This window comes from Cupressus sempervirens, chromosome 10 (genome assembly GCF_028749045.1).
Source record: "Cupressus sempervirens isolate cs-2001-9-10 chromosome 10, ASM2874904v1, whole genome shotgun sequence".
Classification (NCBI taxonomy): Eukaryota; Viridiplantae; Streptophyta; class Pinopsida; order Cupressales; family Cupressaceae; genus Cupressus; species Cupressus sempervirens.
The window spans coordinates 265316174-265341998 of NC_143127.1; the positions used below are offsets into that span (position 1 = coordinate 265316174).

The following is a 25825-nucleotide window of genomic DNA, read 5'->3' on the forward strand; positions in this document are numbered from 1 at the left end:
ACATAATCCAAAAATATATGCACACAAATTGTACATAATTTCTTTCAAATATAGAATCTCCTTACAACTTATGCCATTCCCTCCCCCACTTTATGCACTTCTTATTTATACTAGTAGTACTCCTAAATTTGAATCATAAAGATTTTTATTATTATAATTTTTTAACACTTTTGATAAATTATTTATAAAATTGAAAATCACTACACTCATTATTACATTTTTTATAATTATGATGAACGAAGAATTAATTAAACTTGATTAGATATGTTTTCTAAATCACATTTAATGAGAGGATCAACAATTTATTCAACAACATAATATTATGAAAGTTACTATTAGTGAAATGCAAATATAATATCACATAATTTGATTTATAGATATAGCATTTCTTAAAAAGTTTTTAATTATCATAATATAATTACCAACAATAAATATAATATAATTCTGTGTTCTGGTAAACTTTTAATTTTCTTATGGAACCTAGTTTAGTTTATTTTCATTGTATAACGTGTGTACGTATTTTAATGAAATGATGGACATATTAGTTTAAGTGAATTAATAAGATGGGTTTATCTGCTTTTGCTTGGCTGGCCCTCTCAAGAACCCATATTGAATGTGTCTTACAAGTTACCACCATCTACGTTATGCAAGAAATATCAGACTACTAGTTGAGCAACATGCATGGTATTTCTTCAACATTTTTACACCAAACTATTGCTACCAGTTTAGAGATCTGATAAGAGGTTGATTTTTTTCAATCTCGATCTTTTAGTCAAAGTACAAGCCAATAAAGACACCTCTTACGGAGCTTTGATTGCACATTTACATGCAATCTCTACAAACCATAGGGCAATCCATGGCATAGTTAAAAAACTGACGCCTGGGCAAAACTCAGCAGATCAATTTCAATATTAAGGCAGCGACTCGGCGAAAAAACCAGCATATTTCAATTTTTTTGTTTCATGAGTTCTAGAAAATATACCAAATCTCGGTAGCAGAGTTCATGGGCGGTTCCCTTGGTTCCAAAATTATCTCCTAGCCTTCTGACTACAATATTTTTTGAACCATGATCCATTCTGATCGATTTCCCTTCTGATATTGCCCCCACCTTATGTTTTAATTTTTTGAGCCATGATCCACTCTGATCGAATTCCCTTCTGATATTGGCCCACATTATGTCTTACTAATTTCGAAAAATATTGCTAGAAATTTCTCTTCGCTTTGTTTTATAGATTATTCAAGAGTTTTCAGAATACTCTGGCGAAAAAAATAGCTATGGTTCGCATTTAATCTGCCGGTTAAAACTTCAAATTTTGCCATAACAGTTAAAAAAAAATTTAAAAAAACATTGAGTATGTATTAGCATCGATTTTCCATTTGACATTGCCTTACACAGCATCACTGACTTCCAACATATTGCCAGAAATTTCTCTTTTTTTTGTTTAAGATTATACTATTGTGTTGATTACAAATTACGAGTTCCTTGAGTGCTAATGCAATTTCTTGAACTGTGTTCCACATTAATGGTGCCCACTTAAAACTTTGTTTTTTTATATCAGTTCCAAAAATTACATGAGTACACATTAGCATCAATTTTCCTTTCGACATAGCCTTATGTGTCACTGATTACCAACACATTGCCAGAAATCTGTATTCTGTTTGTTACTATTTAATATTTTATGATCTATCGTGTAGATATCAACTCACAAGTTCCTAAATTTTTGAACTATGGTCTACATTGATGGTGCCCAATTAAAACTACAATTTTTCCCAAAACAGAAAAAAATATAAAACAATTCTTTACACATTGGCATTGATTTTCCTTTTTACATTGCCTTACTCTACGTCGCTGATTTCCAAGAAATAGCCAGAAATTTGTCAACTTTTTGAATTAAATTATTCTAGCATGTAGATATTATCAATATGGGGACAAGCAAATTCAAATACTCCTCGCTGGTAATATAATTGGCCTTCAAAAAAAATCTGCAAGCCAAAAAATTATAAATGTAAAACAACTGGCAACTCTAGAAACTTTTGGGTGGATGGTATACCTCCAAAATATAAATACAAAAAGCATATTTGGATTTAATGCCAGTAGCCTCTATAATGACAGGCTGCCAACACGAGGGACCATATTTGGCAGCAGCGGTGAAACTCAAGACGTAAAATTGAAAAAGATAAGGAGTAAGATAATTCTGCAAGAGATCACCAAAAGATATGCCAAATTGAAGAAATCATAAACCATGTAAAACTAAAAGTTCCATTTTGATCAAAGGCGGCTAGCACAGGATAAACATTGTTACTATGTTGATGCGGAAGAATTATGTGGCAATCGATGCTCAGTTCCACTTTATAAGTGCAAATATGAAGCAACTGAATACCAAAGTGGCAGTAAAATGGCAGGAAATATTTGGCTGGTCACTCTTGGTTGATGTAGAATTTTGTGAAGGTGTTGAAGCTGGGGTTGGAGATGCAACCGAAACTGATGGCAATGGAGGATCTATTGCATCTGTTAAAGCTGGAGCAAGAGCTGGTGGAGGTACCACTCCAGGTGGCATGGCACCTAAGAGTGCCCCAGGTTCAACCAAAAACATTGAATATTCACTGTTCCTTGTAGGTTGACGACAAGCATTTCCTGCCATTGAAGAAGCAATTAGAATTCTTTCTAGATACATAACAAGCCTTTAGAAATGTATATTTACAGTATACACAAAGGCAGATACACACGTACAATAAACTGATATCAGCTAATTCTACACAGAATGAGAAAAATAAATTCTTAAGTTGTGGAGATTACTTACTCAAGTATGCATTGGCAGTTGCTGGGAATTCAGTAAACAGGCCATCTGGTTTTGCAACATTTACAAGGGTATTGATTTCCATTGTTGGATCTGAAAAATAATCAAATGCTAGAGATGCATACTCGTTCCTTAAACGAAATATAAACACAGTGAGATTGTTGAGATGCATCCGGCTTACAATATTTTCAACATCCATTAGGAATCCATCTGACGAAGGGAAAACTATGGACCTGCTTAATGTCACAGCATCAGCAAATTCTTTAATCTCCTTGATTGTGGAATCTGGCACTGAAACATCCATGTTTATTTGGTAAACAAGCTTGTAAGCCGTCTGTTGCCGGAACTTGCGTAGAACAGCACTGTCCTCAGATTGTATCATGACTTTATCAGTCACATTGCCATAGCCAACATTTTTTAAGGCTTCTATAGTTGCATTTATAACATCAAGGCCCTGCTTCGAAGCTAGATACCGTGCATTCTGCAGAAAGTGTGACCACAACTTCTGGTTATGGATAGTGGTATATATACATATTTCTTGAAAAGATAACAAACTTAGTTAGCAGGAGAAAGATACTGTCAAAACATTACAATATTTGAGAGAAATAACATAAAGAAAAATAGTAAAATAATCCATACTAATATATAACATGACTTTTATAAGTGAAACAAGGGAATGGAAATTTAAAGAGTAGGTTGGATGCTAAGTATAAGAGATCACCTTTGACCATAAATAGGGTTTTCTAAATGTTAAATTGGCTAAGAACATCCAAATTGTTTGCTCCGTGATAACTTATTTCTAATGGCAAGTTCTCAGGTTTTATTCACTGATGAACTTTGCTTAAAGGATTGAGTTTAAGGAAATGCATTTGCCTGCATGCGTGAATGCGCAAGTATGCTTAAAATGACTTTTATAAGCATAACAAGGCAATGGAATTTTTAAGCGTAAGTTAGCTGCTAAATAACAGAGGTCACCTTTCAACACTTTATTAACATGGCCTAAAAAAATGAAACCTGTTAAGTTTGTAGCTACTGTTAGATTGATATGATCATGAGATTCATTGTTGATGGTAAATCATCATTAGATAAATATTCTTTTAAATACATATATATTATTATATATAATATATAATATATATATTACATATATTATATTATATATATAATAATAATAATTTATATATTATACATATGGTTATTTATATTATTAATATACTAACTAATGATGTTTAAATCTTGGAGAAAGAGACATGTCTCCTCTTCTCATATTTATATGAGATCCAAATCTGCATTTGGAACATAATTACATTTGCAGAACTGATCCATGTTACTTAACATGGTATCAGAGCCTAACTGCAAATGTAAGTAAATCAGAAAATAGTTCAACCATAGTAACTTATAAGAAAATGCAGAATGGGTTAAAATTTGTGAAGCAGAAACCTTCAATGTGGAGAGAAAACATAAGCAGGGCAGACATCGAGCGAGAGAGAGAGAGAGTAAAGAAGTTTGGCATTATTTTTGGTATCAGTATCATCGAAGTTCAAGATAACGGCAGAGAAAGCATCTTCTTCTTATATTTTTTTATGAAGAGGATTAAATCACAAAGATCAAATATACATCAGAGGGAAAATAAACAGTGGATCCGTTGTTACAAGAGGGTTGGTCTCAAGAATTAGAAACTAAATATTCCCAGCACACAATTGAATGTTTGAAGGACAGATCATCTTGGAATGAAGGTGCACAATAGATCTGAATGAAGGCCCACCTTGGCTCGAGGAAGAAAGAGGTCGTAGTGGATGGAAATATTTACAGATTAGGTTCGTGAAGATCATTGTGTGTACTTGTGGATCACAATGTACAGCGAATGAATGATTGCAATGTCAAGCACGAGGGACACAGAGCATTCAAGTAAAGAGACAACAATGAATGATAGTATATGTATAGAATTTTGTGGCTCACACACATAATTAAATTGGAGTTACACTCGTGGAAAATAATCTTGTTTACGCCAAAAAAACATTAACTGCCACCTACCATTAAAAACTAAGATGGAGGTCTGGACATTTCAACGTCACAATGTAATGCATTAATGACTTTAGGAGTAAAGGTGAGCAACGTCGTTCTTCAAGAAGCCAATACAGCCATGTCTAACAAGGGAACAAAGTCGAGAGTTATCACAGAAACCGAAATAGATATTGAAAAGACTATGAACACGACTGAAGCTCTGAAGGCGTGAATGCAGTTGAAGAAGAAGATTTGAAGATTAATTACTTAATACGTGGAAAGAGTAAATATAATACTCCTTGACGGATCTAACGAATGGTCAACGAACCCATTTTCATAATATCCTTATCAATCATTGCCCAATAGGTATACGTATTGAATCATCATGGGCATGGTGAATACAATGGTCAATGGGCAACTAACTAGAAAAAGGGAAAAACCTATTAATACTATGAATAGAATATGAAACAGAGATTACCATTTCTGGTTGAACGTTCGAACAAGCAATGGACAATATCAGGAAAGATCATCCGCTTCAGAAAGATACACCTACGTTCTAATCTACGTGATTTAGCAAGGACATAGAAAATAAATAGAATGGACAAGTAATTATTCCAAGGTACCATATCATATTTGGCATTCAGCTGGAATCATTGAATTACCGACCATGAATGCTTGAAAGTAAGGGAATCATTAATCAGAAATATGTGCATGCATCCAGTCATGGTAATATCCACAAGGAAGACGTTCTAACATTGGAAATGGAGATGAGAACAAAATGCATCTGTATTCATCATAACTCTTGGATGCAAATTTGCAGGATTGAATCATTAGTAAGTACTCAGGAAGCCAGACATTATCAATAACGTTGGAAGGAGATATAGAGTAATCGCAACATGCTGAATAATTCCCATGTGATATTATATCACCGTCAGCAAGATGGGTGAACAAACAAGCAAGGATCGATATTAAAGAGCTATAAGATCTTCTATAAAATTAATTGCTCACTCTTGAGTAATGGAAGACAACAATAAAACAAGATCAAGGACAAGGTTAAGAAAATAAATTCGTCTTATCCAAGCGATACACAAGTTATCAACCGCTTGTGATGATCTATATCAGATTAGACTCAATAAGTGTCTCCTATATTGAGAGGCGGTAAATTGATAAGAGAAAGAATCATAGAGATAAGTAAATATGGAAGGAATATTGTTGACTTCATACACTCCACATTCATACAACCATACAAAGGAGTATTTTATGAAGATGATTTATGATAATACTATAAAGTATTGTTTTGGGTATCATTCAACAAAAACTCAAAGCTAACTTAAGTGAATGGAGTGTAACAAGGACAACAAAGATCAAACATGGAAGAATATACAAACTTATCATTTTCTATTGCAATTCAACACTTAAATGGAAATCTAAGAGAAAATTATAGGTCCTATAATTTATAGTGTGAATGGTTTCCTTCATGCTCTCGAGTGTTGTCCAGTGTAAAGAAATATGATTGAAAACACTAGATGCGAATGTTCTTCAGAAAATCATCTGAGCAATCTTAAGATGGTAGCACACAATTTTGGGGCAATTGCAGACCGGAAGGCTATTGTACATTCTTTCAGTCATGGACAGAATGTCACGAGTGTGGGACCAGTAATAATTAACAAAGGGAACGTGACTAACAAGAGGGTCAACACAAACTCACAGAGAAGATTGGGATAGACTTGAAAGAAGAGACTCTCTCAATCGCTCACAAGGCATCAATATTAGCATTATATGAGAATAGTTCTTGACACAGATGATGGAGACATGGATTAGGAGACTCATTAACTCTCCTCTAAATGGTGACTTTAGCAAGTATTTATGATTGCCTTGAAATATTAGTGTATACATAGAGAATTTGACTAAGGCTAGCCATAAGGTGAAATGGCTTAAAACTAGAGGATAAGGAATGCTAAGGAAGATGTCTATGGAGAATACTCTCATTGCTTCTATTTACAAGTGAGAAGATTGATTACTTTGGGATATCGATGAAGTCTCTTAAAGCTAACTCATCTTAATATAAGATATATTGTTTAAATAGCCAATATTATATTATAAAGGGATGTGATCCTTTGAGAAGAGATGGAAGTAGGAATAGACATGCTTATTGGAAACATTTCATATCAAAATACAAAACACAAATGCATATTAGCAAATTAGAGATAACATCTTAGGATTGTAGAGACCAAGAATGAAATGATGACAGACACTTTTGGAACATTGGAGGATGTATTCCTTCTAAGACCAATTCAAAATAGATCGACAATATAAGAATGGGAACTTCACATTGTGTGGGGAAATGATAAACAATGTTTCATTCCCACTTGAACCTTATTTAGAGGGGAGATGGTCCATTCTCAAATAATCTAAAAAGACAATTTCTGAATCTTCATGTGTAGATAAGTATTTTTATCTTTTACATTTATTTGTAATTTTATACATACTATAAAAGTTATTTGCCTTGATCTTTTCTTTATGTTGAGAATATTCTTACAAGAAAAGAAGGTTGGTATCTTACATATGCTACCTAATATTGTGCAGACTCAATCTAATTTTAATAGCTCCAAAAACCCTAATGATCAAGATGGATAAAAAAAGAGGCTCTTGAAGCAAACATCCTTGATGATTGAGATTATGAGATTCTTCTACCTTAAGAGGGAGTATGACACTTCTTCTAAAGCAATGCAAGAGCTTAAAAGATTAATACTCAAAGTGAGTCTAGAAATACATGTGTGTGATTGCATGATTTTGATGAGCATACTCCTATGTATATTATGAGGAAGTATTGACTCATCATTAGAAAATCAAAAGATTGATATCAAATTTAGAGTGAGTTCGATAGGCATCCTTGTGTGAAGAGAGCTTCTGAGGAAGTAACTCGAGGACCCAACTTCCCAGGATCAATGTTCAAAGGGAGAAATTTTGAGATGCAATCCTTTGTGGATGATATCCTCTCTATGAGGAGAAGTTCTAAGAGAAATTCTTTGTAATGCATTCTCCTCTATGAGAGAGAAGTCTAAGGTGAAACCCCTTGTTCCACCCTCTAGTAGCAGCTATGGTGGGTCCACCCTCTGACTTGGTTCATGGTGGATATCATGTGAGTTACTATATGACGTTGATGTGATTATGTCATGAAAGGTGATGATCTTTATTTGATGTATATATTTAGAGGGGAGCTATTGAAAGGTGACGATCTTATCAACTATTGGACCTATTATCATAACAGATACATTAAGTTGTCCCTGAGTGCCAGAAATTATGATAACGAATAGAAGGTAACTATTGAAAGGTAATGATCTTATCAATAGTAGACCTATCTCCTAACACTGAGAAATTGTGTTGGACCAAGTGTTATCATGGTTCTTCAAGCCGGATTTTGCCAGACACCTTGAATACCAACTCATCATGGTTCTTAGGGCCAGATTTTGTCGAACACCATAAAAATCAATTTGATATGGTTCTTCGGACAGAATCTCAACGGACACCATGACATAAATCTATTATAGACCACACTTAAGGTGGTATTTAATCTTGTATTATATGTGCTTAAATTCCCTCCTTGCTAAAGCGGGAGTGTTTAGAAATTCAGCCTCATTGTGAATCAAACCAAATTCCATATGTAATGTGCATGTATGCGCGCGTGTGCATTTGTGCACGTATTTGTGCGTGCATGTGCATGTGCATGCGTGCATGTGTGTGCATATGTGCATGTGCGTGTGCGTGTGTGTGTTGATGGATTTATGTTAATATCCTTAAATATGTCATTCTAGGAATCATATTGAGATGATATCTCTTCATATACCAAGGTCATCGGGAGACAGGGAGACTTTGAGGTCTCCGGTACTGGTACTGGTACCGGTACGGCAATTTTTCAAATAGGAGACGGGGGTACTTGGAGACGGCAAAAATTTTTTAAATTTTTTTAATAGTTTAAAGAGTCTAATACTAAAAGTAAATACAAAATTTGAAAATAGTAACACTGTAAGACTAAAGTAAATAATAATAGTAATGTCACATTAAAAATTAAAATAGACTCATAGAGTCAAAGATTTCAAAACTCACATGATCACAATATTGTATCTCATAGACATATTTGTTTTTCGAATATTGCATATGATCACCATCATATTAGATTGATAATCGCTGAGATTACATTACATATTCAATTTTTAAATTCAAAAAAGTATAGTTTGATGCTGAATTGCCGATATGCAAACAAAAATGAACACTTCGTACAATAAACAAAAAACAGAAATATATCTAGTATTAGTATGTCGATGGTACTATCATCTACTCCACAAGGTTGTGATCATCCATCTCAAGGTCTTCAGCTATCATGCTCTCCAAAAAATCATCTCTCCAAACATATTTTAAATGATTTAATCATTTAAATTGTCAAATAAAAATAATTTTTTTAAAGTGTTTCTAATGTTTTTAAAGTTATTAATTTATTAAATAAAATATTTTAAATGATTTAATCATTTAAATTGTCAGTGGTCTTAATTTTTGCATTAAAAACATTAAAATGAAGGCTAAGATATATAAAATTATTTAACATTATATTTTACATTTATATGTTATCAGGAGACTTCAGGGAGACTTCACTTTTTGGTTTAGGAGACGGGGAGACTTCAAGAGACTTCGTCATGAAGTCTCCAACCTTTTTTGAGGTCTCCGGAGACACGAAAAGTCTCCGAGACGCGTCTCAATCTCCGAGACACAACTTTTAGGGGGGAGACGGGTCTCCTGGTAACCATGTCATATACTCAAGAACATAATATGTTCTATATCAATTCTTCCTAACTAAGAGGGAGTCTTTAAGTTTGTAGTTATTGTCAAATTGATATGATCATGCGATTCATTGTTGATGGTAAATCATCATTAGATAAATATTCTTTTATATACATATATTATTATATATAATATATAATATATATTACATATATTATATTATATATAATAATAATAATTTACATATTATATATATGGTTATTTATATTATTAATATACTAACTAAAGATGTTTAAACCTTGGAGGCATATCTCCTCCTCTCATACTTATATGAGATCCAAATCTGCATTTGGAACATATCTATAACAATGGCAATATAATTACATTTGCAGAACCGATCCATTTTACTTAACAAAACCAGCAAGATTGCTAAAATGAAATCAGGAGGTTGCAGATCAAAGCATTGGTCATTGTATTTAAGATGGGCTTCCTTTCAAGTTAGGTTATTAAGGAAATGGTGTCTCAACCTTTCAATTACATATATTCTTTTATATACATATATTATTATATATATAATAATAATAATAATTTACATATTATATATATGGTTATTTATATTATTAATATACTAACTAAAGATGTTTAAACCTTGGAGGCATATCTCCTCCTCTCATACTTATATGAGATCCAAATCTGCATTTGGAACATATCTATAACAATGGCAATATAATTATATTTGCAGAACTGATCCATTTTACTTAACAAAACCAGCAAGATTGCTAAAATGAAATCAGGAGGTTGCAGATCAAAGCATTGGTCATTGTATTTAAGATGGGCTTCCTTTCAAGTTAGGTTATTAAGGAAATGGTGTCTCAACCTTTCAATTACATAAGATTATTATTTAACATTTCAGCACAGATCAGTCTGAAATTTTGCCCGAAGCTAAGGACTAATTAGATTAGTAGCAAGAATGTCTAGATTTGAAAATATTAAAGTTTCCATTTTCAAAGTTGTGAGCAAAAGTTTTGACGTATATATATTTGTTGAATCACGGGTCAATGACTGTTGTCAACTGCAAAAGTTCGGAGCCCATCCTTTCCAGTACACATATTCGCTGAAGTTTTCCAATTTTCTTTGAAAAGTTCACATGAAAATTTCGATAAAGGGGGCGATGAATCTCTTATCCATCCACAGATTTATTTAAGGGTAAGCAATTCCAATTGCAGCTGGATTGATTCCACTCTTAGATATGGATAATTTGGAGCAATGTCCCCTTCCCAATTTGCCTAGAATTGCCCTAAAATCAGAATTGCAAAACAAATAGGGTTAGGTTCACATCTTCCAGAATAAATCTTTCCTCAATAATGCAAAACTGAATTTGGATCCTGCAAACACAACATGAAAATGTATGCAATATGCATTTACATCTAGCATCTATGTATCTTATCATTGGGATTAGTCAAAACATATTAGAAACTTAATTTATGAACGTATTAGGATAGAGATATGATGGGTCTGCTTGAAGCCATTTCTACACCAAGCCTAAGAGGGATGTCTACCACATACATCTTGCTTGGCAGCTTGTACCTGATTTCCCCAACCATGTCTCATCTCTCTATAGATGGTTGCCACTCACCATTCTTCCTTCCTATTCTATGGCATATACCCTACAGGTTTCGATGGCATGGTTAAAATCAACAATATCTATATGTCGTTATTTTACTAGTGTCTTACCATGTTATTTGCAAAAAAGACGGGTCTTGAAAATCTAAAACATGCACCTCGTTTTTAATTTAAATGCAATAATAATATGCCTCACATAGTTATTATGCACTTGTAGAAACAAGCATGGAATATTATGATACAAAACCTATTTGAGACATTAGGCATACCCACACATGAAGCAATCATGCTGAGAACATCACATAGATATGCATAAGATACAAAGCATATTCTTAAGTACCTGTAAATACGTAAGGCATGAAGCTTCCACATAAGACATACAGGGGATAATATATGCAAGCTATGAAGCGTGTTGGCTAAATATTTAATAACCAACAGTTTTTAAATTAATAGCAAAACAATAGTTTCAACCACAGCACACAAGAAAAAGCCTCTCCTACTTATAAGGTAACGCTCCTCCTGTCTATTTCTATTGAAAACAGCTAACAACAACTAGAACCAAAGATTATGTACACTAACACTCAATTGGGCATTATATTCACCATATTCTCTTTCTTGAAAATAGGTGTTCTCCATTCACCATATCCTCTTCTTTAAGGATAGATGGTCCTTTCTCACAATAAACTTTGAGGGACAATTTAGCAAATCAATGATGAAGAAGCTCACAGGAACTGAAAGACTTTTTGTGATTTCTTAAATGAATTCATGAACAGAGATGGAATATTTGTGTAACCCAAAGACTACAACAGATACCACACCCTAAACACACGAACATTAAAGATAATGCAGTAAAGACTACAAATTATTCTTTAGCTTGCTAACACTAACTTCACACCTAATAACTCAATGATTACAAGATTAAGTTGAAAATATTATATTTTCTCTAGACAAAATAAGCAGCTCAAAGACTGCAAGATTGGGTTCAAGTCCCTTGTAGATGATGTCATCACATAACAACTTGTCCCAACACATAGTTTTAGAGTGCACGCACAAACTGGCAGAGTTTTGTTGGGTTGCCAAAAGATGATTCATTTACAATGAGCCCTCTTGTATTTATGGAAGAGAAGTTATGAGAAAAAGGTGGGAGAATCCTAACTAATTGTTGACTTATTCAACATAACATATCCTATTGTATTTTGACTTTTAATGTGATTGCATGTAATTCCATTTTACAGTTCTACATGTGATGTGATAGCATATAATTACAATTTAATACTTTAAATGTAATTTGTCTAAACTAATTCCATATGCATAATTGAAACTAAGTGTCTTGACTAGACATGACTCTTACGAACACCATCCTTTGTCAACAAAGAATTCATGTTGCTACAGACTGGTCCATGCTCAACGTACTCATGTTGCTACTTACTGCAATTTGCTTTACATCCAGAATCAAAGTTTTAGAGTACAGAGACAAACTGGCAGTGTTTTGTTGCATTTCCAAAAGATGATTTATTTACAAAGAGCCCTCTTGTATTTATGGAAGAAAGGCTATGAGAAAAAGGGTGGGTGAATCCTAGCTAATTATCGACTTATTCAACATTACACGTCCTATTGTATTTTGACTTGTAATGTGATTGCACGTAATTCCATTTTACAGTTCTACATGTGATGTGATCGCATAAAATTACAATTTCAGAATTTACATGTAATTTTTCTAAACAAAATTACATATGCATGATTGAAACTAGGTGGTTTGAGAAGACATGACTCTTATTAAACATCATCTTTTGTCTACAAAATATGCATATTGCTACAGGCTGGTCCATGCTCAGCATATTCAAGTTTGGTGAAGGCACTTTGCTCAAGAACATTGACTTGCATATTTGACAAAATCCCACCTCATCTTCTTGTACAAGGTAGTTCTAGTTCTTCAAGGGAAGTTCTCTCTGCAAAGTTGAGGTGAGAAGCCAAAAGAGCATTGTAAATGGAGTTACAGTTGTGGATTCAGAAGGTTTCCAAGGTTGGCCAACAACTCAACATGAAAAATAACACAACAAAGAAAAACACAAAAAGACACGCCCATAAGGGGAAAAACTGACTAATTTGCAATTTTGGGGCTTAAAAGATGCATTGCAAATTAGCATACAATGCTAAGTTGCCGGTTCAAATTCCAGATTGGATGCAGGTTCGAGATTTGTGTTCAATATTTTCTCATAAAACTTTGGGCCAGGTTCAGTTTCGCTCGTACAAGAAATGTTTTTTTAAATTACATATATGTAACAATATGCTGCAGCAAATAAGTTCATAAACCACTATTTTAGAGTTTGTCTAACTGATGATTAACCAATAACCATAGAAGGATTATCTCTAGGTCAATTCAATCTGACTAGAGATACAACATTAACACATTATGCTAATATTAAAGCAACTTAGCAAATACACCACCACATATATTAACAATTTAGTTCGAATGACATAGCAAAATGTCAAAACATGCCACCATATCAATGTTTTGATTCAAAAACAATAATGTCAACATTACTAATCAGTCATATATGATCAAATATCATTAAAAAACATCATCATTATGTTGTTGCAGATTAGAAGCACAAAAAGTGCCACTAGCATCAGTAGTGGCAGCCTCAGGCCCAGCCTCGAGATCAGCTTCAACATCACTAAGTATCTCACCATCACCATGATCAATTGCAATCAAAGTGGGCTTCCAACTCTACAAACTCTGGTTCAATGTCCCAATGTCTTGCCTCCCCTTTTTTGTAAGTATTCTCTATCTGTTGTGAGCCTCGAGTTTGAATGCACAAAGACCAAGTTATCCACCTTCTTGGAGTTGAGTTAGTTGCATTTTATTGAGTGGATGGAGAATGTTCTTCAATTCCTCTCAGATGATGATGAACTAGCAACATATCAAGATTAACAATATTGAAATTTAAGAGTTACGATTTATGAATAACAAGAATTTAGAAATTAGAATCTTAAGATTAAAGAACGAACTTGTAATACAATTTTGATGGCAATTGGTTGTAGGTGTTGGTACATTTGTCCACGGAAGTACCACCATTTATGAGCATCAGCATTGTTCTTGTCTTCAAGAGCTTCAAGACCACAATCATCGGTGCTCGCGACACTCATAAATTCATACCTCATTGTAGATCATAGGTGCTCAGGAAAGAGTCTTTGAAAGGTTGCCTTGTACCCTTGAGCAACTTCAGAATCTCTGTACAGAGAACTCTAGTGGTATTCCCCCTGAGGACCATTTGGCTATAGAACCTAGGAGTCAATGCAAAGGCGTATCCATGTCAGTGTATTGGATTATACTCAATATAGGCTCGGTGAACTTCAGAATGTACTCAACACGATCCCAGCAAGAGCCATATAGTATGCCTTAATGGAATTGTTGTGACACTATTAGTTTGCCTTCATATGCTCCAATTAGCACTAATTACCATTCTAGACAATGCCTCTTTAACCTTGAGAAGGCATCTTAAAACAATAGTGTTCGAGGCAATGCAGGTCTCAACAACCTATTTTAAGACCAAAACAATAATAAAGTAAAATCAAGATTAAAATTAAAATTTAAAATGATAGAAAGATTGCTAAACTGAAGTGACTAGATTTCGAAAGCACATTTAAATTTCAAATAATTTAATTTACCTTCAAGAGCTCCAATTTCGAGAATTGTCTAAATATGACTTGGGTCATATGGTGGTTTGTGACAAACATTTGGATCTCTTGTGCTTCTTCATACATTTTTTTATCCACTCGATCTTTGTGCCAATTTTTTGCAACATTAGCTTGAGTGAGTGCACAACACAAGGTGTCCAAAGAATGTGTTTGAAGTTCTCCTCAACCAATAAGCCAACAACCCTACAATTTTTGGCACTATCAGTGACTACTTGAACATTATTCTGAAGGCCAACTTGCTCAATGGCTTGGATGAGAAGGCTGGCAGTGAAAGGATCGTTTTTTACCTCTCCTTCACAATCCATGACTTTCAAAAACATTGCACCTCTTGTGGACATTTCAATAACATTCACCAAAGGACGTCTTCTTGCATCTTTCCATTCATTAGATACTATTGTCACACATGTTTTGATCCATGAATCCTTAATAAGCATAGCCCCTATACTGAACTCCTCTCCATCCAATAAAGTGGTGAATACCTTCTCATAACCAAGGCCTTTGAACCCCTTTGGAGCCTCACTAATTGCTCTCACCATTTGTTGCCAATACAATGAGCAAACAAAATTAAATGACAATCCATTTGTGTTAAGTAACATGGATCGAATTCTGCAAATGTAATTTTCATTGCCATTGAAATTGATCATTTTCAAATCTCATATAAATATGAGGAAGAGACATGTCTCTATAGCTAATCATCATTGGTTAGTATATTTTAATATAACTAATCACATGTATAATATATATATAATATAATGTGTAATATATATATTATATATATAATAATATGTAATATATATAAATAATATTTATCTAATGATGATATACCATTTAATGAAACTTATGAATATCAATCTGACTGAACTACAATTTAACACTCCCTCTTAGTTAGGAAGGATTGATATAGAACATACTATGTTCTTGAGTATAAGGAGATATCATCTCACTATAATATCCCTAGAATGGCATATCAATATGAATTCATCAACACACGTGTAAATTAACATATTTAACATATGGAATTTTCTTCAACTCACTATGAGGTTAAATTTATCACCCCCCCCTTTTATAAAAGGAATTTAAGCAACTATAATACAAGAATAACCACCACCTTAAGTGTGGTTTATAATAGTTTTAAATTATGGTGTCCGGCAAGATCCGGCCCGAAGAACCATAATTGATTTTCATAGTGTCTAGCAAAATCCGGCCCAAAGAACCATGAAGGTCATCAATGTGTTCGGCAAAATTCGGCCCAAAGAACAAGGATAACCCTAACTTCAAAAATTTATGTTCGAAGACAGATCAACTATAATAAAGTCGTCACTTTAAATAGGATCAAAACACAAGAAAGGTCGTCACCTTTCACAAGAGAAGTCGTCACTTTTCACAACACAAGCTTGCAAGCACAATTTTATATTCATGAATATATTACAAAATAAATGCATTTACAAAAATGTCATACCAAGTTTATCTCTGAAGTACACAAATTTCAACTTCACAAGAGGCTTGGTAAAAATATCAGCATTTTGCTCATTTGTACTAATATAACTTAATTTGATAACATCTCTACCAACCATATCTCTTATATAGTGATAAGGAGTCTCAATATGCTTCACATGCTCCCATGGAGGCAACTACATACTCAACTTCAGTAGAACTCAAGGCAACAACTGGTGGTTTTCTACTAAACCAAGATATCATAGCTTGAACCAAGACTGAAGCAACAATAAACAGGAGTGCATTACTTAGAACTTCTTCTCATAGAGAGGATATCATCCATGAAAGATTGCATCTCAGAATTTCTCCCTCTGAATATCGATCCTGGGAGGTCAGGTCCTCTAGTTAGTTCCACAAGAATTGCTTCCCCCAAGGATACTTGTCAAACTCCCTCTGAATCTAATATCAATTTTCTAATTTCTAGGTGATAAGTCATCACTTCGTCATGATGTACATAGAGGTAGGCCCGTGAGGCAGTTACCCACATGTATTTCTAGACTCCCTTTGATTATTAATCTTCTAAGCTCCAGCATTGCCTTCAAAGAAATGTCATACTCTCTCTTAATGTAAAAGAATCTCATACTCTTAATCATAAAAGATGTTTTCTTCAAGAGCCTCACTTTATCTATCATAATCATCAAGGTCTTTGGAACTACTACTATTAGATTTAGCCTGCACAATATTTGGTAGCATATGTGACGTACCAACCTTCTTTTCCTATAAGAATATGCTCAAACATAAAGGAAAAGATCAAAGCAAATAACCCTTATAGAATTACAATTAAGAGAGAGAATACAAATTAGATAAATGCAAAAGATAAGAATACTTATCTACCCATGATGGTTATGGAATATCTCCTTTTCTAATGATGGTTCAAGTGAGAGTGAAACATTGCCTATTATTCCCCCCCACAATGTAAAGTTCCCACTCTTATATCATTGTACGCTTTAACATCACATCAAATATGACAACTTCTTTCTAAGTCACAACTTGTTCTTTTTATCCAATGAAGCTCCAAACATTCATTGAGCTTAATAGTAGAAACTAACACAACCTCATCCACAATATGCCAATGCCTTGATTGAGTATGATTGTACCACTTAAATGACTATACAACTCATACGTCAAGTATCATTTATCATTTTTCGTATATGATTCAAATGAACTCACCACTTTCCTATGATGTAACCGAGAGGTAGGTCCATTAAGATCACGTAGTTGCGGGAATTAAAGTCCTCTCGACTGTTACAATTTATCAAATATTGAAGATTTTATCACAACATGGTTTACTCCCTCTGAATCAATATGATTGAGATCACCGAAGATTGACTAAATCACATCCTCTATCTACTCCCTCTCTTTTAAGGTTGCCCATAATGAAATGTCAGGCTCCCTCTTCCTGTAATAAAATTCTTAGGAAAAGATCAAGACACATATAACATATTGAAATTTAAAGATATATAAGAGAGAGACTAATAAGATCTTTCTAGTACAATGTTTATAATTATAAGCTAATGTCATTCTCTCTTATCCTACTTTTAGAATGATCCCCGTTATTCCAATTTTATTTATGATTTATTTTTATTAAAACAAATCCCCATGATATATTATTTCATCTCAATATATTATTTTTCTCTAATTATTTATTTTCAACATAACATCAATCCAATTATACAATGTGAAATGAATTTGTTTTATAGTATATATATATATATATATATATATATATATATATATCAATCTTGATTCATATTCATATAAATAACTAGCCATACTATTTTAAAAGAAGAATGATATTTCAAAACTAACTTACATGAGATATATATACAACCCTGAATATACTCTATGAAGTATCATCTTTTATACTTACTTGATTAGAGGTGGGTCCCTAATTCTCAAGAACTTTACTTACCTTCTCCTTGTCCTTATATTACGCATCACTTATCTCCCTTGAAGGTGTGTCCAAACTTTTCTTTGTATTTTCTTTAATTCTCCCGATAGGTCTCTGCTTGGACTTATAAAGTCTTGTTTAACAATACTTTGTCTTTTATGTTTTATATGTTTTATCAATGATCATAATATATCAACCTAGTCTTATTCGGTGGACCATGGTCTGAAAAGTCACAAATTTTGTGGAACTACAAGGGCACCAATGGTAAGGCGAGAAATTGTGGAAAACTTTGCTACAGAAATCGATATGGCCAGACGAGTTTGGATAGTAGGTGAAGTCAACATCATCATCAATATTGATCCGCTTCTTTGTCTTTCTGAATCCATGTTGAGTTGGTGATCACTATTAATGGGTCAATGCTTTCCATAATATTTCTTTCATCTTCTAACCTTCGTTTATCAATGCCAAACGTAGATGTATTTTGTATTGAACAACAAATCTAATTAATGTCTTTTATAGATGTCACATCTATTTGCCGCCTTTGTATCTTGTTATGAGTCTTATTCTTCACTTTTATGTTGCCCATATTGTTTTGTTTGACTCTACTGATCTTGTTCTCTCCATCGTGGCGGTGTGTGGAGAAAGGTAACTACGATGTTTTGGGTTTGAGCATGTCCTCGATCCAATATTGGTAGATGTTGTCAAGATCCAAACAAGCACAGTTAGAGCAATTTTGATTACAAGGAAGAAACTAATCTCCTCCATTCTCATATTTGGTCAACTATAATGCTTCATCGATATTTTGGGTTTTGCATTGTGTTTGATTTTGGACCTCCGTATTCCAATCTTCACTGCATAACAACAATGCAACACATCTTCCCTCTTTACTCAATTTGGGAACCTCTGAATATAGGACAGCATTCCTGTCATCTGTGTCAGATATATCAGGAAAGGGTGTTTGAATGAGTAGCATGTATTCAAGGCAGCTTCTGAAAGCCTCTTCCACTTTGAAGTCATAAGCAGAACCACTGATCCAACCATTCAAAAGACAGGTTTTGTCCCATTCCTCTAACAGATTATCACGCCTTATTAAATCCAAATTAATTTCCGCTTCTTGCACTGCTACTAAATGCCATCCGGGTGGAGTTTGGCAACGCCTATCCAATGTGTGAATAATCCTCTGACATAGTTCTGACACTTGATATTGATAAGGAGATTGAAGATGAAAATACAAATATAATTGGGTTGTCTTCATTATAACTCAGTATCAATTGTGAGATTGTCAACATTCATAGAGTTTTCATCTAAGTTCGAAGTGTATTCATTTGCATCCAAATATTTTGATTTGTGCTTCTGATATCAATATCTACAATTCCTTTTTCTTTTTCTCTATATATTTTATTTACATTTGCAATTAGGCTCTGATACCATGTTAAGTAACATGGATCGAATTCTGAAAATGTAATTTTCATTGCCATTGTAATTGATCATTTTCAAATGTAGATTTGGATCTCGTATAAATATGAGGAGACATTTCTCATGAAGAGACATGTCTGTATAGCTAATCATCATTCGTTAGTATATTTTAATATAACTAACCATATGTATAATACATATATAAATTGTTATATATAATATAATGTGTTATATATATATATATATATATATATATATATATATATATATATATATATATATATATATATATATATATATATATATATATATATCAGAGTAACGAGAATCGCCATAAAATCGCCTGAATCGGCGATTTGGCGATTAGATTCAGCAATGGCGATTTTTTTGGAGTCGGAAATCGCCATTGCCGATTTCTTCAAGTGAATCGCCTGAATCGCTGATTTAGGCGATTCAGGCAAAAAATCGCATGAATCGCCTAGAAAAATCGGCAGGAATCGCCCGCGGCCAATAAAGTATAGAGTTGTAAAATTTTAAAAAATTGCTTGGTTTTTTTACTTTGTTTTTGACCATTTCTCTTTGTTATAACCCTAAAGGGCCTTCTATTTATTTAACATGAGTAGAAGAGAGGAAAAGTGAGAGAGAAGAAGAGAAAAGAAAAGCCATAGGTTTCTAACCGGCAAGAAGAAAGAGCACAAAAGAGATCAGCAATCCATTTGTGGAGGCCATCAATTGCATTGGGAGCATTAGGGAGCCAATCTCAACACTCCTCAACTCATTTGCAAGAGGTAAGTGCTCTTTTTTTTTTTGCATGTTAGTGTATTATGCATTTTTTGTTAAATTTTTATAGTTTTCAAGATTTTTAGTTTAAATCTTGAATGTTCTTTATTTTTACTAAGTTGCAAACTAGGGTTTGTTGTTTTGTAGCTTTTATTAGCTTCAAACTTTGATATTTTACATATAAATTTTTATTGCAGCAGCCTTTGCTTTCATTTTTTGCAAATTCGCAATGGGTAGAAAAGATGAATGTTGGAAATATAACGAAGAGTTTCCTGGAAGAACCAAATATCAAACAAAATGTATTTTTTGTAAAGAAAAAATAACTTCTGGGGGTATTTATAGATTGAAATACCACATTGCTGCTATACCTGGACACGATGTTACAATTTGCACTCACCAAACTCCTGAGGCAAAACGCACTTGCTTAATGGCATTAGAAAAAATTGAAAAAGACAAAGCCAATAGGAAAATGCAACTTGAAGGGTTAAGGGGTATTGGCTCCCATGTTCCCGCATCCGCATCTGCAGCCGCATCCACATCTGCATCTGCATCAGCTTCTGCATCTGTAGGTTGTGTTGGAGAGGGTTCTTCTAGGCCTCCTTTTTATCCTAGTTCTTCTGCTCGTGCTGGTGCTAGTCGGTCACATACTGAGACAGAGTCCCACACCAACCTATTGCAGCCTAGAGTGCGGAAAAACAGAATGGATAGTTACTTTGTGCCCCGCACTACTCCTGGTTCCCAACCCACGCTTGAGGGCATGGGTTTGAACAAGGAAATTCATGATGCTGCCAGAAAGGAGATATGCAAATTTTGGTACTTTTGCAACATTCCATTTATTGCAGCCAGGTAATTGATTCTTTTTTCGTTGTTTTCTTTAAAGTTAAAATTAAAAGTAAAAGTAAAACTTTAATTATATTTACTTGTTTTATAATTTGAGTCTTTGACATCTAAATTTTTATTTGTGACAGGGCTCCTTATTGGCAGAACATGATAGACGCGGTTGCTATTTGTGGTCCGGGGTTTAAAGCCCCAACTGAGGCTGAGTTGAGCGGATACCTCTTGGATGAGATGGTAGAGGACATGAGGGCTGAGCTCGAGGAGAACCGAAAGGAGTGGATTGCAAAGGGTTGCACCATCATGACTGATGGTTGGACAGATAGGAGGAATAGAACACTCCTCAATTTTCTTGTATCCTGTGGAGGTAATTGATCATTCTACTTTCCTACATACATAATTGTAAATTTTGATTTGTTGAATGCTAATTTGTTGATGATCCATTTAATTTTAATATTCTAATTCGTTGTTTTGTTACTTGTAGGATATACCATGTTCATCAAATCCATTGATGCTTCCGCACATGTAAAAAATGCCACATACTTATGTGAGGCTATTGAGGAAGTCATAGCAGAGGTGGGAGAACAAAATGTGATCCAGGTGGTGACGGATAATGCAGCAAGTTATGTTGCTGCAGGTAAACTTTTAACTTTTCAAGTTTTGAAAATAAATTTATTTGAATTTTGAAATTTGAATTTCTAATTGACTTAAAATTGTTGTAGGTAAACTTTTGATGGAGAGGCACCCCACCATATTTTGGTCCCCTTGTGCGGCACATTGCATTGACCTCATGTTGGAGGAAATTGGCAAACTTGAGTTTGTCAAGTCATGTGTGGAAAGGGCAAAAAACAGATGCAAATTCATTTATAATCATTCATTTGTCCTTAGCACAATGAGGAAGTACACAGAAGGAAAAGAGTTAGCTCGCCCAGGTATCACGAGGTTTGCCTCGAATTTCATCACCTTGCAGTCCTTGTTGACATCAAGGGATGAATTGAGGAGCATGTTTGTTGGGCGGGAGTGGATTTCCTCTTCCTATGCTACGACCACTGTAGGGATAGATGTGGCGGATTGCATATTTGATGAGGATGGTTTTTGGAAACCCGCTAGAGAAATCCTGCAGGTAAATTTATTGCAATTTAACATTTAGTATTTTACTTTTACTTTAAGTTATATTATTTTATATTTAAGTTTTGACTCAAGTTTTTTGTTTTACTTTATATGTAGGTCACTGAGCCCCTTGTAGCTTTGCTACGAACTGCTGATGGGGAGAAGCCCTCTATGGGCTACATTTATGAGGGCATGGATAGGGCCAAGGAGGCCATCAGAGCCCAATATGCAGGAGTGCAGGAGAGGTATGGCCCTATTTGGGACATCATCGATAGGAGATGGCAGAATCAGCTCCATCGACCCATCCATGCAGCAGCTTACTTTCTGAATCCGGCATATCGTTTCCGTCCTGAGTTCAAGGCGGATGCGGAGGTTCTCACTGGCTTATATACAGTGATTCAGAGGTTGAGTAGCGATGAAGATAGCGCTGCTGCGATTGTTGAGCTAGACCAGTTCAACAATAAAGAGGGGCCACTTTTCTCTAGCAGGATGGCCATAAATGCTCAGACAACACTACAGCCAGGTAAAAATTAAATAATATATTCAATGTTCATGAATCTAGATTCTAATCTTAAAGTTGATTATGTAATTTTAGAGTTAACTTGTAATTTGTAAATGAGACTAATTGTTTCTATTTTCAATTTTTCCCTTATTGCAGATAGATGGTGGCAAATGTTTGGGGCCACAACCCCAAAACTTCAAAAAATTGCCATTCGTATTCTGAGTCAGCCAAGCAGCGCTTCTGGATGTGAGCGCAGTTGGTCCATGTTCGAGCACATCCATTCGAAGAGGAGAAACAGGTTGACAGTGCAGAAGTTGAATGATATTGTCTTTGTTCATTACAACCTCCGTCTTAGGATCAGACAGATTTTGGGCACTGACTCCTCTCCGATCATTCTAGAGGAGATTGATCCAGAATCAGAGTGGCTCACAAAGGTTGTGGATCCAGTCTTCACTGAGGAAGACCGTGTGTGGGTTGACCAGGTGGATATAGAGGCTGAGGCAGCTAGAGCACGTTCTTCAGGCATTGGTAGACGCACACGTGCACGCACAGGCACAGGCCCTAGCGACGTTCATGAGACCATCTTACATGCGGGAGATATGGCTCGGCAGTCCTCTAGGACCTACATTAGACGCCTTGCTACTAGGCAAACTGGATACTCAGAGGCTGAGGCTGAGGCTGCAGCCGAGCTTCAGGATGATGTTGAGGATGATGATGATGACTATGAGTCTGAGGCTTGAGCTGGAGCCTTGTTTTTATATTTTGTTTACAGATATTGATACTGAATCATTGATAGACATATGTTTCAAACTTTCATGGATCTTCATCTTAGATTCTTACATACATTTATGATTTGATGTCTTATGGATCATCTTACATACATTCTATGATTTAAATCATTGTGATCATTTGATTTCTATTTACTTCAGCTAGCCTACAATTTACATTTTAGATAACATAGTTACATATGTGATGGATTTTATGTTCCATGTTTATGTATGTTAAGTTTTAACTTCTATTTGATGATGTTATAGTGTGTTTAAGTTATATTCAATAAAGGGTGCATGAAATAAGTTTTAAATTGTTAAAATCTTTAAATTTAAAGGGTTTTTTCAAATTTGCCGATTCATTGCCGATTCACGATTCGATTCGGCCTTGCCGATTCCGATCCGATTCCGATTCTTGTTACTTTGATATATATATATATATATATATATATATATATATATATATATATATATATATATATATATATATATATTTATATATATATATATATATATATATATTTATATATATATATATATATATATATATATATATATATATTTATATATTTATCTAATAATGATTTACCATTTAATGAAACTTATGAATATCAATCTAATTGAACTACAATTTAACAATTAGCATTGATGCATCTCGTTATGGCTTGCTCGACAATGTCTCTGGCTTCATTTGGAAATGATGTTTCCAAGGGCCCCATTGCTTTCTTACTTACAATCATTTGTTGAGGAGAACACAACAATGGATGGCCCTCTATAGGTGGTTCATTGGGAGTGGTAGTTGAAGTCATAGATAATGTTTTCCTTTTTTTAGAAAGACTAGGATTCTGCAACATATGAAAAGAATTTGTCCTCCCAGCAGCATTGCCTACTTGTTTATGTTCTTGGATGTATTTGTTCACAAGGTGGTTTGGAAGGAAGCTTTTGGGTAGCACCTGTAGACAATTTAATGCCTATTTGAGGAATAAAGCACAAATGCGCTTTCATTCTATTATAAAAGCTACTAGATTCCTCTTCAAATGACTTCAAATCCACACAGAACTTCCTCCACCCAACAAACCATTTCCACATATTTCCATAATGAGGAGCATCTATGTTTTTTGAAGCAAGGATTTCCGCCGCTAGAAGTACCTGTAGCCATTCCTTGAAAGTTGAATCTACAAACAAACAAAGCAACAAAACAACAATGAAAAAAGAAACTAAAACTAAGGAAATCATTCAATTTTTATTTTCAAAAAAAAAAAAAAAAATTCTTATTTACAGACAACAAATCAAAATGCATCTTCAATCATTTAATTTTGCAAAACAATGTAAAAAAAAAATGCTACAAACAAATAAAATATTAAATAAACAAGGTAAAAAACCTACCTATAGCTACCTAGAAGACCTCACAATTGCTGCTAAAATAACATGTGTTTGTATGCCCACGTTTTTGGAATGTTTGTTATTCACTATGGCCTGCGTTTTTGGAGTGTATGTGGCTCACTCTTTTGTCTACGTATGTTGTGTATGGATGCTTTTGTGCCTACATATGTCGTCGATGCCTATGGATGAGCTTGCATTTATCTGTGGATGTCGTGGATGAACCTGCGTTTTTCTACGTACGTCGTGGACAAGCCCACATTTTTCCTAATATGCTTGCGTGTATCATTGGAATGTCATGTATTGCAAATGCAAAGGTATTATGACTTTAGGTTTCTAGAAAGACAAACAAATAAGATTTTTAAAAAATCATAAAAAAACAAAACTGACGTCACTGTCACATGATTTTTCCCCAAATTCGATTCCAACTCACCTAGACAATTTACAAGTCGGTCAAATTTGCTTGACAGTCGACCAAGGTCCCACATAACAATTTGACAGTCAATTACCCAGTCAAAAATCAAATTTGGACAAAATTTGAACCAAATTTGAATGTCAACCAAATCGACTTCTGATTTCCATGCTCAACCAATGAATACAGTAATTTAAATACAATTTTTACATTAACAAATATAATTAGGACACAAAGTCTCGATTACACTAGTTCATGGTAAGGGAAAATGCATTGTGCAATTGGAACTAAATGTCCCAACTACACATGGTGGTCCAGAACATTAATTTGCAACAA

General features: G+C 34.2%; 2 protein-coding genes across 3 annotated transcripts in view; one reads left to right on the forward strand and one right to left on the reverse strand.

Annotated features, from left to right (window-relative positions):
• Positions 1 to 1938: 1938 nt before the first annotated feature.
• LOC149533652 (glycerophosphodiester phosphodiesterase GDPDL7-like) overlaps positions 1939 to 25825 on the reverse strand; it is a 130930-nt gene continuing 107043 nt past the window's right edge. The window contains exons 8-9 of the mRNA XM_089807086.1: positions 2802 to 3279; positions 1939 to 2635 (exon numbers count right to left, since the gene is read on the reverse strand). Coding sequence (XP_089663212.1) covers positions 2340 to 2635; positions 2802 to 3279 — 774 coding nt within the window. The 3' untranslated portion in view covers positions 1939 to 2339. The remainder of the gene's footprint in view (positions 2636 to 2801; positions 3280 to 25825) is intronic.
• Positions 20158 to 23847, forward strand: LOC149533653 (uncharacterized). 2 transcript variants are annotated; one of them, XM_089807084.1, is made up of 7 exons: positions 20158 to 20492; positions 20682 to 21330; positions 21453 to 21685; positions 21803 to 21955; positions 22041 to 22441; positions 22546 to 22951; positions 23087 to 23847. In XM_089807084.1, the coding sequence occupies exons 2-7, from the start codon at positions 20714 to 20716 to the stop codon at positions 23668 to 23670; spliced, it is 2394 nt and encodes a 797-aa protein (XP_089663210.1). In that variant the 5' UTR covers positions 20158 to 20492; positions 20682 to 20713; the 3' UTR covers positions 23671 to 23847. The 2 variants fall into 2 exon arrangements, with proteins under 2 accessions (XP_089663210.1, XP_089663211.1); XM_089807085.1 differs by having other exon boundaries at positions 20685 to 21330.

What these genes read in the sequence shown, in the direction of transcription:
- LOC149533653 (XM_089807084.1), top strand. Translation starts at nt 20,714, where the DNA reads ATGGGTAGAAAAGATGAATGTTGGAAATATAACGAAGAGTTTCCTGGA. An exon ending in ATTCCATTTATTGCAGCCAG is followed by an intron (nt 21,331 to 21,452) that starts GTAATTGATTCT and finishes TATTTGTGACAG; the next exon opens with GGCTCCTTATTGGCAGAACA. An exon ending in AGCAAGTTATGTTGCTGCAG is followed by an intron (nt 21,956 to 22,040) that starts GTAAACTTTTAA and finishes AAATTGTTGTAG; the next exon opens with GTAAACTTTTGATGGAGAGG.